This window comes from Pholcus phalangioides, unplaced genomic scaffold (assembly GCF_987345545.1).
Source record: "Pholcus phalangioides strain wild (caught in Gottingen) unplaced genomic scaffold, Ppha-v1.0 ptg000019l_1, whole genome shotgun sequence".
Classification (NCBI taxonomy): domain Eukaryota; kingdom Metazoa; phylum Arthropoda; class Arachnida; order Araneae; family Pholcidae; genus Pholcus; species Pholcus phalangioides.
Window position 1 is genome coordinate 10,877,502 of NW_028301612.1, and position 13,617 is coordinate 10,891,118.

The window sequence follows — 13,617 nt, forward strand, 5'->3', positions numbered from 1 at the left end:
TTGTAGGTCCCGGTCTAATTAGCCCTCGTGCACAGAAAATGACCGTGGTGCGACAAAAATGATCAATGATCAGACCACTCAATGCCGGTTGAAGATAGCTTTGCGCTAAACTAGATGGCTATCCGTCTGTAATTGCATGAAAACGATGGGTTTTTTTTTACACACAAGCTTTCATTTCTCACCCATCTACTTCTTGGATTGCATTTACTACCAGCACTCAAAAAAATGTCAATGAATGGCCAACAAATCTTTGTCTGCTTTCTTTATGGCAGCCCTCTTTGAATGAAAAGTCTTCGAACACACACACAACTTTCTGTCTTTACAGTTACTCCATTTTGCTTAAACCTCTTCTATAGTTTGTGTCAGGGCCTACTGTCGTCCCCAAGACGTAAACCCACCGAGATTACATGCAACGCTTTTTTTATTTCCTTCCTCATGTTAATGTTACTTGAATAGCAGAAAAATTGCGAAAAATATATTCTAGGCATTTTTTGTTTGAAATTAAATTTTTTTTAGTCAGGGTGAATTCCACAAACTTCTTCGTGGCCCCCATATCAGTAGCCGTGGCTCCCCTTTCGCCAGAATTTCATCCGTGGTCCCCCTGCAATATCCTAGGGCCCCCCTGAGGTCATATGGCCCCCGGTTGAGAACCACTGATCTAGTGTATGTCCCTCAGAGGGATGCTGATGATGATTATGCCGTCTGTCCAAGAAGCATCATTACGTAACACTAATATTAGTATTAGAAGTCTGAAAATATGTTTTTTGGACAATTATCAAGAATTAAAAAAACATGCAATAATGTAAATGATTTTTCTTAAAGCATTTTCCGACTTTTTAAAATGTTCTTGTAAGCGGCAACTATTATCCGCCTTCCTTTATGGGTTTCAAATTTCACCCACGTTTTTCGACTTGCTAGTTGACGCCATGAGGCTCACAATTTGTGACATTACCACCAAAGAGTTGAATTTCCGGTAGTACTTTAAAATTTCCTATTATTAACAACTTTTTAAACAAACTTTTGTGGAGGTGTCCATTTAATATTGTGCTTTTTTTGTATTTTCTCATATTTCCTCTTCCGACTTCCAAAGCTTGTTTTGGCAAAAATGGCGGGGAAACTGATTTGTGGTAATTCTATCCTTTTTTTTGGCTTACTATCAGAAACATTTTTGCTTCTTGGGACAATGGGGAGGGGGGGGGGGTGCGTTCCCCCTTGAGAATGGCCTCCTCATTGTTCATATAATGTAGTTTTTTGTATTTTTGATTTATTGTTTGTGTATTTTTTCGTTCTCTTCTAATATATATACACAGGGCCGCAACTAGATGCTTGGTCACCCGGGGCAAGCGCACATTTTGACACCCCCCCCCCCCCCTGTGATGTTGAAGGAGAGGTTTCAGAATGAAAATGGCACTCCTCGGGTCTAGCGCCCGGATACCGTTCAGAGGGAAGCATTTGCGAGGTGGGCTTTCTCCAAAATCGAACAGAATCCCACCTGGGTTTTTAAGCCGGGTTTTCCTTGAAGCCGGTTTCTTCAGCGCCTGCAGCGTGGAAACGCTGATTGATAAAAAAAACCAGAATTTCAAGTTTTTAACCAATCAGGGTTTTTCACGCTGCACACGGCGCAGAAATTCTACTCCTAGGAAAACCCGGCTTTATCATCTTGTGGACAGATGAAGCTCATTTTTCGCTTCATGGCGACGTTAATACCCATAACTGTCGCATCTGGGCGACGTCTAATCCACGTGAGTACACGCAGAAACCATTGCATTTTCCAAAAGTGACAGTGTGGTGTGGGTTCACAGGTTTGTTCAGCATAGGACCCTTCTTCTTTGGAACGCAGTGCCCAGTAAATGGGTGGAAAACGACTGCGGTGAATGCGCAGCGTTATTTAACGCTTCTGAGCGAGAAGGTCGTGCCATGTTTGCTTGAAAGAGTTGCGCTTTCTACCGTCACGTTTATGCAAGATGGAGCAACTAGCCACACTGCTACTCCGGTCAAAGCATTCCTGATATTGACGTTCGGGGAAAACAAAATCATTAGCACGCGTTGCAGGTTCCCATGTCCTCCTCGGTCTCCAGATTTGGCATCGGCAGACCTCTGGTTATGAGGATATTTGAAATCCCGGTTGCATCGATCCGGTCCATCCAGTCTGTCGGAACTGAAAGATACGATCCGCCGAGAGGTGTCATGTATACATCCGGACCTGCTGCACTCTGTCGTTGCTGGATTTGTGACTCGCCTGCAATGTGTTATCCTCTCTGGTGGTGGTCATGTGGAGCACATACTGGCTGTAATAAACGATTTGGGGACATTCTGTTCCTTATATTTGCGTATCTTTTCTTTGATTTGGGTACCTCAGCACCACCTATCGGCTGTTATTTGAGTTATTTTTTATTCCTGTCTTAAAATTACCGTGACCTAGCGATACCTAACCCTTCCAAACCGTTTTTTATTACGGTTATTTTTCCGGTTTTTATGAATTTTTAAAGTTTCTACAGACTTTTTGCCCACCCTGTATATAAGCCTACATAAACACATATAAACCGCTCACAACCCCGGACTGATGGAAAGCACCTTACTTCCGTTACCTCAAAAGAGGCACAGTTGTGTCAGAGAAATTAGCAAATATTTTAGGGGTGGCTCCCCGTGCTCGCAAGTTTCGAATCACTCGCGTCGTTCCCCCCATGAAGACAGCCATCCCCCCCCACCCAAACTAATTTTGTAAAAATGAACTAAGCGGCACATTTACAGATCTCTTAAATGACCCGCGGCATAATTCGAGAGCATTTAAGTGGCCCGTGGTGCATTTTCAAATCACTGAAGTAGGCCTCAAAGATCACTTTCACATTCAAAGATCACCTAAGTAACCCGCGACACAGTTACAGAACACTTAAACGATCCGTGGCACCCGCAGATCATTCCCAGAATACTTAAGTGATCCGTGGCATAATTACGGATCAATTGAGTGATACGTGGTGCAGTTCCAGAGCACTTAAACGGCCCGGAAACTTGAAGGATCAGTGAAACATTTAGAGATCACTAAAGTGGCTCGGTAGGGGACTTATCAATAGAAAGAATGTTAGTGTTCAGGTGCCCAATAGCTATCAAAAGGTTTTTCAGTTTCTGGCGCACCGAATAAGATGCCATTGAGAATATTTCATATCTTCAAAACGGATGGTTGATGACGTAAGCATCATCCAAACCCCCCCCCCCCCATCGATGCTGACGCAATACTTGAATGACCCCCGACTAATCAGTCGTAACAGACATAGTGGATTAAAATAAATGTTGACGACGTAATAAAGAACTTCGCTGGTGTGAAAGCAAGAAAAATAATTTTTTCATAAGATGAGTCAATTCAAAAAATTAAAATGCGAAGTTTTCTGTTGAAACGCATTTGAAAATAAGCAAAAGTGAACAATTAAAAATTAATTAGTAAATTATTTTACTTAAAATGAAAAAAATTAATTATATATTTTTTTGCTTTTTACTTATACTCATGTATAAACATTTTCCCATAAATTTTTTAATACCGAATAAGATGTTTTTCTTTTTAGGGGAGAGGGAACTGACGGCATCTAATCATAGGCGGAGATAGACTTGGAAGTCTGATCTTTATTGCTGGGGAGGCACGGTGATGATGTCAATTAATATATACATTAGATCAGTCGACTCGACCTTTGATGCCCCCCCCCCGTATCTAATTTTTCTCTGTAGACTCGATTGATAAAAAAATTTTGTGGTGCTCGTAGGGCCCCGCATCAACTAGGAGGGAGCAGGCGGGTCTTGTGCCCCGGGCGCTGAACCAGAGGGGACACAAATTTTATTCTCAAACCTCTCCTTCAACATTACAAGGGGGTGCCAAAATGCGCCTTTGCCCCGGGTGAACAAACATCTAGTTGCGGCCCTGTAGGATCAACGGTTCGCCAGTAAAATGTCATACCCATGTTTGCTATGAACAACGGGATCGTGTATATATATATATATAAATTGACCTTTTCCGTTTTTTCTTCTGATTATTCACTGACAACCCTTGCTTTCCCAGAATTCCTCTCGGGGGTTGGCGAGCAACCGTCACTTTGGGTGGCTGCGCACGCTGCTCAGTATCATCTCAGCGACCAAACTGATAACGTGTCGCGTTTCCCACTCATATATTTCAATACATCCATATTTTTTAATTGTATCTTGAATTGGTCCTTCGCTCCAATTGCAAATCAGGCCGCAAGTACTCCGCCGACGGCCATGCGTTGAATCAATTCAGCAGAAATGAATATTATACATATGTATATTTCATAGAAAACTTTTTATATAAAATATTAACTTTAAAATATTTTAAATTTTAAAATTCCAGAGAAAATATATATGTTTTTTAAATTTTACAAAATATTTTATTAAAAAACGACTAAAAACTTTCATTTGGTATTTTATGATGAAATTTTTTGTGTTTTCGTGAAACACTTAAACATCAAGAGATAGCGCTGCTTCTATCATTTTCTCTGAATCTATACCCATAAAATAACATATCCTAACTGATTCACTGACTCATCATCGCCGAGCCGAAACCACTGGAGCCTAGATTTATGAAATTTGGTCAGTAGTTTTATTTCATGACGTAAAGACTCACTAAGAAGGGGTTTCCCAAAGTTCAACCCCCCCTTAGGTGTTTCCAAGGTTATACAGAGAAATTATGAAGAGCCGAAACCACTGGAGCTACATTTATTAAATTTTGGTCAGTTATTTCACGATGTGAAGATTCACCAAGAAGCGGTTTTCAAAATTCGATGCCTAAAGTGGTCATGAGGGTGCTAAAAGATTATATGGGACAATCATCGCCGAAGCTATAAATATGAAATTCGGTCAGTATTATATTTTATAATATAGAGGCTCGCCATGACAGACATTCTCTAAATGTAACCCCCACGGGGGTCATGAAGGATTTTCAAATGTTATTGGAAGTAATCATGTCCGAGCAATTTTCAGACTACCATATCCAAGCGAGCGATGCGATGATGCCTGATTCTCAGCCACCTCGTTGGGCATTTTGCCTGTTGTGGCGTTGTATTTGTAACAGCTAGTAAGTAATATAGTAATTCTGGGACGCTTTTAAAGTGTAGTCACATATCTTAAAATCTAATTGTGAATCGTGCTTATTCTATCCCCCCCACCCAAAGCAGAGGCTTGCCAACTTTTCTCATCTATTGCTCCCGTGCCTTACTTTTTTAATTGGAAGTACACCTGTAGGATCAACAGTTCACCAGTAAAATGTCATACGCCCTGTTTGCTATGCACCCTGTAAATAGATAGCGAATGCACAACGGGATCTATAGTTGGCCTTTCCCGTTTTTTCGTCTCATTTACTGGGTGACAACTTTTGCTTTCCAGAATTCCTCTCGGGGGTTTCATAGCTAATCAAGATGATTATTGTTAGTTTGGGATTGGAAATCATAGAGACCGCATTAACTATATATTTTTATACATACAAAATCTCCATCACAACCTTAGCTGCAACTCAAGCGTGCCCATAGGATCCTATGTTGTATCCGTAGCTTCCATCGCCCACTTCAGGAAACACTGGCCTAGCTGGATGAGTTAACACTAGAAAGACGGATCGCGGGAGTATACCTAGAAAGACGGGATGGGGTCAATATGGCCCCTATAGTTTTTTGCAATTTTCAGATACCTTAATGTTTTAAATCATGGTATATCATTTTTGAAACATAGAGTTAGTTATAACACAAAAAAGGGTGAAACCGCTGACCTGTTGATATATTTTGTTTTTATCTAGCACTCAAAGCACATTTTGTACAAATCACCTCTCTCGATACACATTTTCCGTGCACTGGTTTTTTGCATTGCGTACAAGATTGACCTGTTTTATTGACTTTGCAGTTCCTTCTTAGAGGCCTTTCACACGGAGCGGATGCGGGTCCGGAAGAAGTTTTAACAATTGGAATATACTGCGCCTTTCAGACGAACCGAAAAATCTCCGCACCTAGGAAATGTTCATGCGGGTCCGGACGTCGTCCGCATGTGTCAAAACCCAAGTGCGGGCTCCGCATCCGCACATAGAAGTTTTGACAATTGGGCCATTCAGGGCTATTCACACGATGCGGAGCGAATTCGTCCGCATCTTTGGCTACTTTTTGAAGGTGATTTTTCACGGAATTTTTTTAATTATTTGCCATAAATACCCTTAAAAACACCATATGATGGTCCCTGCTCATTAATATAATGTACCTACATACGTCTATCCCTCCGTTTCCTTCTGAGATGGAGATATAGCAACTTTAACTGCCTTTTGTCCATATTTCACAATTTTATACAATAAAACCTGTCAACAACGGCCACTGACGGGACCAAAATTATAAGCCGTTCTGTTAATTACGAATATTTAATTGACCACATACTTTAATAACTTTTAAATTTAATTTAAAAATTTTAATTTTTTTCTTTTTAAATTTCTAAAATTATTTAAAAAATATAAATATCTGAAATATTATTTTAAATATTTGTTATTTTTTTAAATTTTTTAACTGTTAATTTTTTTAAACTTTAAAAAAAATACTTTTATTAAACAACGTTATCCACGTACGGTGTTCACTCAGGGCCGGATTAAGACGTTTGAAGACCCTAGCACTTGAATATTTTTGGTGGTTCCCCCCGATACCTACAAGTTTATTTTACTCGATATTCAGTCTATAAACTTAAAAAAATGAAATTTTATATTTCAGAAGTGAGACTAATCTAAGGATGGGATTTCACTCTAAAAGGTTTATGAAAGTTATTTTATAAAACTTGAAAAATGTAACCAATAAACACATCTGTTACATTCGAGAGAACTTTTATAGTGTAATCCCGGCCTAAGACAGAATTGTGATGTGAATATTTCTAAGCACAGGCATTTTGAAAGTCTCCGACCCTCCCCTTTTTTACTACTTGCAAATTCTTTGATATCTCCTGAATTTTTTTTTCTTTTTCTTGGAACATCGAATGTTTTTGGATTTGATTTTTCGAACATTGGATGTTTTTGGAGAATTTTTCTTCCATATTTTTCCGAAAAGACGGATTTTTTTTTTCAAAATATTTTGAAAATATTTGAATACATTTTCTCCCATCGACTACTTATGAGGATCGGAATTAAGACATCTTTATTCCCATATTCTATGTGGCTCTAGATTAAACCACCAAAGAATGCCTCTAGGCTGCCTATGGCCACTGAATCAGGGGTGAAGGAGAAAAATAATTACAAAAATTGCGAAAAAACAGTTTTTATGCACGAATTTCGAACTAGTGCTCGTTTGAAAGGGTATGCGGACCCGCGTCCGCATCCGCTCCGTGTGAAAGGGGCCTTACTTAGCATTTCAGTCGTTTTTTTTGTCTCCAACAATAGGTGTTTTGCATATTATCGCATTTTGAACTGTAGTTTTCTAGTTTGGTTCTTCACCAGCGATAGATCAACACCTTCTAGAGCTTCTGCTTTAGAAGGTATCGGATAGATAGAGTACTACTGGGCAATAGGATATAAATCATTTGGCTATTAGATCATTTCTAAGGCTTCAGCAAGGTATATTTTCTCACGATTTTAAGTTTCTTGTTTCTCGATGGCATTCTATTTCGTACCCGTACCAACTGATGCACCGTTGGAGAAATAGATTTTTTTCATTTATTTAAATCTTCGTCATCAGAACGGCTACTTGCTTCTCCACAGTTCGGCATAGGGTAGATCTCATGCTCTTCTGCACTTTCATCATCACTGCTTCCAGAGTTTCTCTTATATAATCTTTGCAACTCCTGGAGTATTTCTTCTATAGTAAATATACGTTTTCTCGCCATTTCTAAACTGTTTGAAATGATCACATGCACTCAAAATTTCTACGTCCCAGGACAAACAATTAATCGGATCAACAATTATATGTAAAGAATGCTTGACAAAAACCAAAAATTAGACACCTGCTGACGGACACTTGAACATAAGAATGAGGGGAAAAAAAGGTTACACGGAAAGTCAAATGCAAAAAAAGACTTTCAGAAGGATTATAACCTACTTAGAAATCAGTTGTGACGATGACGGTAGTATCTACCGCATAATGTGATAGGATATAAGGAAGGGTCACAATGACCTCCTTCCGTCTTTCTAGGTATTTATCCACTCGTATATTCGTTATTAAAAAGATAACGAAAAAAGCTTTGGCATACAATAAGAACATGCTAATTCAGGAAAAGTCGAAGAATTTCATGTGGTTCGGTTTATTTTAAGTTATGTTGTTCTTAAAAAAACTTTCCGGACACACCTATCCTTCGGGAACGCTTCGATATCTCTCTGAGATGGGAAGTGGGGTGTGACCGGTCTTCAAAGGTTCGGTTTATTCTTAGCAGACATGTAAGCTGAAACAGCGTGCAGGGTCACATAGATTTAATATATAAGAAAATGTTATATCATAAATATTAACTATAAAATAATTTAAATTTTGAAATGCCAGAGAAAATGTTTTTTATTTTATGAAGTATTTGTATACATACTGATCGAAGACTCTCGCGTCATATTTTGTGATGGAAGTTTTCCGTAATATATTTAAATATCAAGAGATGACGCTGCTTAAATTTTTTTCTCAGAATAACTAATATAATAATTCTGGGACGCTTTTAAAGTGTACTCAGATATTTTGAAATCTAAATTGTAAGCCATATTTATCCCCCCCCCAAAGCAGAGGCTCTTAAACTTTTCTCATCCGCGGCTCCCATGCACTAGTCATCATTTGTTCGTGGCTCCAGCGAAAGATTGGTATAGACATTGTGCATTCAAAAATACCACATCAAAGCACGAGCACTCACAAACATCAATATCTACAGCTAGACGTGGCACCACTGGCAAAGGGGTTGGTGACTCCCCTAGAAGCCGCGACGCACACTTTGAGAAACACTGCCCTAAAGACTAAACTTGTATTGTTGTGAAGCTATGAAATTTTCCCGAAATCGGCTTGGGGGAAAGGGGGGGGGCAGAGCTTTCTTAGTTTTGTTGACGGGGAGGGGAAATCAAAACGTATATAAAAAAATCTGCTCTGATAATTACCTTCAACGCATATTTTTGAACACCTCGCTAGTTCTTGTTCTTCTGAGGGCGTCCAATAACATCGGCATATCACACCCCCTAAATTACCGAAAGTGTGTATCAAGTTGCCTCTAATTGCTATTTTCTGTGTAGTATGTACTGGGCCGTAACGTATCGGGGATTTAGGGGTAGACGTTATCTTGGCCCCCGAAAAAATTCAAAATAAGTGAAAACTTTTTTGTGGGGCCCCATTCAGCTCGGGGTCCCCCCGATTGCCCCAGCCTAATTAGTGGTCCCACTATGCAGAAGTGTAACGCAATAAACCTATTATTGGGAGTAACGGAATTTTATTTATTACTGTAAATATTAGTCTTTTGCGATGAACACAAATACTTGAAATTCATTTTCTGATAGTACTAAGAATAACTATTTAGAAGAGATCCCAACAACAGCATAAATTTAAGGACGTATGATAATAATATAATGATGCTACCTCTTAATAAACGTTAGACCTTCTGCAACGCTATTTTTCTTGGTCCACAGAGTACCGTTGTAACGGGATATACCGTAATATACAGTATTATATCGTGAAAAGCTAACTACTTTTAAATATACAGAGTGCAAAACAAAAAAGGGGGTATGACATTTTACTATTACTACTAAACCACATATACACCTCGTCCATATTCCTCTGCGGAACTTCTAACGAATTGGTACATGTTGGAATGTGCGTGTCCGTGTTGTGAACCTAACATGAAGCTTGTTTCTGTGCAACGGTTTTTATAGTGCAGCCATCTGCTACCTATTTTTCGAACTATGAGTGAAGTGTCATGATTGAAGATTCACCGTTGTAGGCCTGTTGCTCTCTGTGGCGAGACTTTTTAACGGGGAGGTCGGCTCGCATTCGCGCCTCTCAAAGTTGGGAACCACTGAAAACCAACTCTAGCCGACCACTATTGTGGGGTTTGAACCCGGCTCCTCGCAATGCGAGTCCGTCACTATGATCACTCGACCACCACAGCGGATACGGCATTTTACCGGTGAACAATTGATCCTACACGTACGCTTCCAATTAGAATGAAAGTATCAAAATAACGTGTAGTACTCAGATATGCCATTCCTGTTTCAAGGCGTTGTATAGTAATTTATTGTATACAATATCTCCATCACACCATCAGGAGGGATGCCAACAACAGCATAAATTTAAGGACATATGATAATAATGACGCTACCACTCAATAAACGGTAGTCTTTCCACAACGATATTTTTCTTGGTCCGCAGAGTACCGTTGAAAAGGATACTCTGCGGTTATTCTCGGGTATATACCATATTATACCGTAATATACCATATTTTACCGTGAAAACCTAACTATTTTTAAATATACAGGGTGCATAACAAACAGGGGGTATGTGGTATTTTACTGGTGACCCGTTGATCCTACAGATATGCTTTCAGTTAGAAAAAGTATCCAAATAACGTGTAGTACTCAGATATGCCATTCATGTTTCAAGGGGTTCTATAGTAATTAAAATATAAAAAAAATCACCTCTTTATACCCACTTGCACTACCCCTTATGCAGAGACAGGGCAAAAACTTTGGTTGACTAGGACAACCGGGGCACTGCACCGATTGCCCCAGCCTAAACCCTAGCCTACTGGCCCAATTATATAGAAGTGAAATTGGATTTTTGAGCACACGGGGACTGTATGAACAGTTATTTTTTTATTTCAATAACTATACAATCCCTCGAAACATGAATGATATGTCTGAGTACTACACGTTGTTTGAAAACTTTTCTAATTGAAAGTATGCCTCTCCAGGATCAACGGTTCGCCAGTAAAATTCCATACCCCTGTTTGCTGTGCATCCGGTATATAGATAAGGAATGCACAGAGTTTTCCGTTTTTTTATTCTCATTAATGGGTGACAATTTCTCGTTCCGACAACCTTTGCTTCCCAGAATTCCTCTCGGGGTTTCAATGTCAATCAAGATGTTTACGGTTGAAAATTATAGATACCGCATTTATTACGTACAAGATCCCATCACAACTCAGGGTCATCTTAACAACATCATGGACCCCACTTGATAAGCTCTTGAGAATTTGGGCCCGCCTAGGCCCATGCGTTAAAACTTATTACCCCACCCAGAGAGAGAGAAGATTCTGTAATAAAATTATATATTATAAGAAATTTTTTATATATAACAAATACGGGGTGATTATAAAAAAACTATCCCGACATATGGGCCCCTAACTATCATACCATTCACAGAAACTGAATGAAATTTTGGCATAAGGTATTTTGAGGTATGCGCTCAAGAATGATATGGAAAACAACAGTGTCACTCTAACAGTTACGGTTACAGTGAGAAAATTTCGAAAATATCAAATGGCAACACCAAGTTTTTTGTATTGGAATGCGATCTCCATACTGAAAAACACTAAATAGTGTTGGAATGGCACCTGTAGCACGAAAATGCCCGGAGCTAGGTAAGGAAAAAGTAAAAAGGACTTTGCCGTGCACCAGAGCATTAATGTTCGTTTCATTCGTCACACCGTTTGTTCGGCTGAGATCCCAGCCTGATTAGTCCTCCACAAGGTCACGTGGAAAATTTGTGAAACACAATAAAATGCTTTATTTTACGCTGCTTCTCTGTCCTTATTGGTTGTCCTCACTTTTAGCTTATCTACCGCCGGTGATTTTCATGCTACAGTTGCCGTTCGAACGCTATAGTACTGTATTTGAATATCGGCTTTTGCATTCGCTGTACCGTCACAACTACTTTACCGCACACCAACTCCGGTCATATATCACCATACGGCAATTTCCAACCAGAGGAGTTTTATGGGAAATGAAGGCTCCATCCATGGCCCCCACATAGGGGGGGGGGGCTGACAGAGCTCTAGCCCTGAGGCCCAGGACGGTTATCATCATTTTTTTTTGCTTTTTCACGCTATAAATTAACTTTTTTTTTTCTCAAACCGAGCACAACTCAGGTCTATCGCCATAGGCAATTTACTACCTAGTGAGTTGTGCCGGAATTGTAAGTGTGTGTACCTAACAGTCTGAGTGCGTATCTAGTGTTGTGTATGATTTTTCAGTGCTGCCATCCATATCTCAGAAGTGAAGTGAGTGATGTGTAGCGACTGAATATTTGTACTGTTTATAGGACTGTTGCTCTCTGTGGCGAGACTTTTTAATGGGGAGATCAGCTCGTATTTGCGCCTCGAAGTTGGGAACCACAGGAAACCAACTTCAGCCGACCATCACTATGGCGACGGTGGGGTTCGAACCCGGATCCTCGCGATGCGAGTCCGTCATTATGACCACTCGACCACCGCAGCGGCACTATAAATTAACTACAGAAGGGGCCCGTTAAAAGTCTGACCGAGGGGCGCGCAAAAGATCAAAGCCTAGGGGCCCCGCTACAGGATGTGGGGACCATGGCTCCATCCATCGGTGGTCGCCCCAGGCTCGATAGGTAAAAAACTTGCTTCTAACCATTACAACTGGATTTCACTGCATTACAACAAGAAGCATACTTACCTCGCAGTTCGAGCAAGGTTATGACAAGAAATATGCCGCTTATCATCTTCCCAAAAGCCATATTCTCATTGGTTACGACTACAGCAAAAACGTGGATGGATAAACGAGTTCTTTTCATACACCCTTCTAGTTTAGTTCACACTTCTATTGTTCAACTTTCCATCGTGATTATGCTCTTGCGTACATGATACATATAAAGTCCTATATTCTCTCCTCAGAACTAAAGTAGCTTATGATTGCTATGAACGAGAAGATACTCCAAAGAATGTATTGTCATTTCTTGTGAACTTCACAAGGCCCCTTCTTCAAAGATTCTCTCTCTTTCTTCTATTACGTGTTTTGTGTTGGTGAAAGTCTGCTCCTTGATCTACGTGAGGTTCTTCAAAAAAGTTGGCAAGATGGGGAGCGATGAGGTAAAAATAGACGCTTTCTTTTCCCGGTTTGGCTGAAAAAAAAAAATGCATGGGTTGTGCAGTAGATGAGATGAAGTAAATCTGCCTAATATTTTCTCCCCTCCTTTATATGTGTGTGTATATATATACTATCTGGCAACGTTTCCTCCTTTACGTAAGTGTAGTTGAAATAACAAATACTCCTCAGCTGTTTCGGTGCTGGAATAATTAAGCTGCAGTTGACATTTGATTTGATGCAAGGTACAAAAGAGCGGAACGAAGACCAACCATCAGACATTTTTTGAAACGATTCCTCCTCTTTTTTTCCGTTTCTGCTGCCGTTTGGAGGAATGATGTTTCTCGATCTTGTTTTTAACAATCATGTGTACACTTGATTTTATATTTACATTTGATGTTTAGCTTTCAGTTTGACTAGTCATGTGTCAAGTTGGTTTTAGTCCCCTCCCCGCACTTTATAGTTGCTCGATCGTTACACAATTGGGTCGTGAACCCCTAGTAAACAGGCCGTGGTTTCCCCTGTGAGTTCCGACAACCCTAATTAGAAACCACTGCCCTAGACTTTAAGATTATTGGCGGTCTCCAGGTCAGAATTTTTCACGGGTCGTC

The 13,617-nt window shown here is 39.9% G+C and overlaps 1 protein-coding gene across 1 annotated transcript in view; it reads right to left on the reverse strand.

The window, feature by feature from the left end:
• The window catches only part of LOC149071228 (basigin-like), a 105,121-nt gene extending 92,177 nt beyond the window's left edge, over positions 1–12,944 (reverse strand). The window contains exon 1 of the mRNA XM_089248130.1: positions 12,599–12,944. Within this exon, the coding sequence (XP_089104256.1) occupies positions 12,599–12,716 (118 nt within the window). The 5' untranslated portion in view covers positions 12,717–12,944. The remainder of the gene's footprint in view (positions 1–12,598) is intronic.
• Between the last annotated feature and the right edge of the window lie 673 nt (positions 12,945–13,617).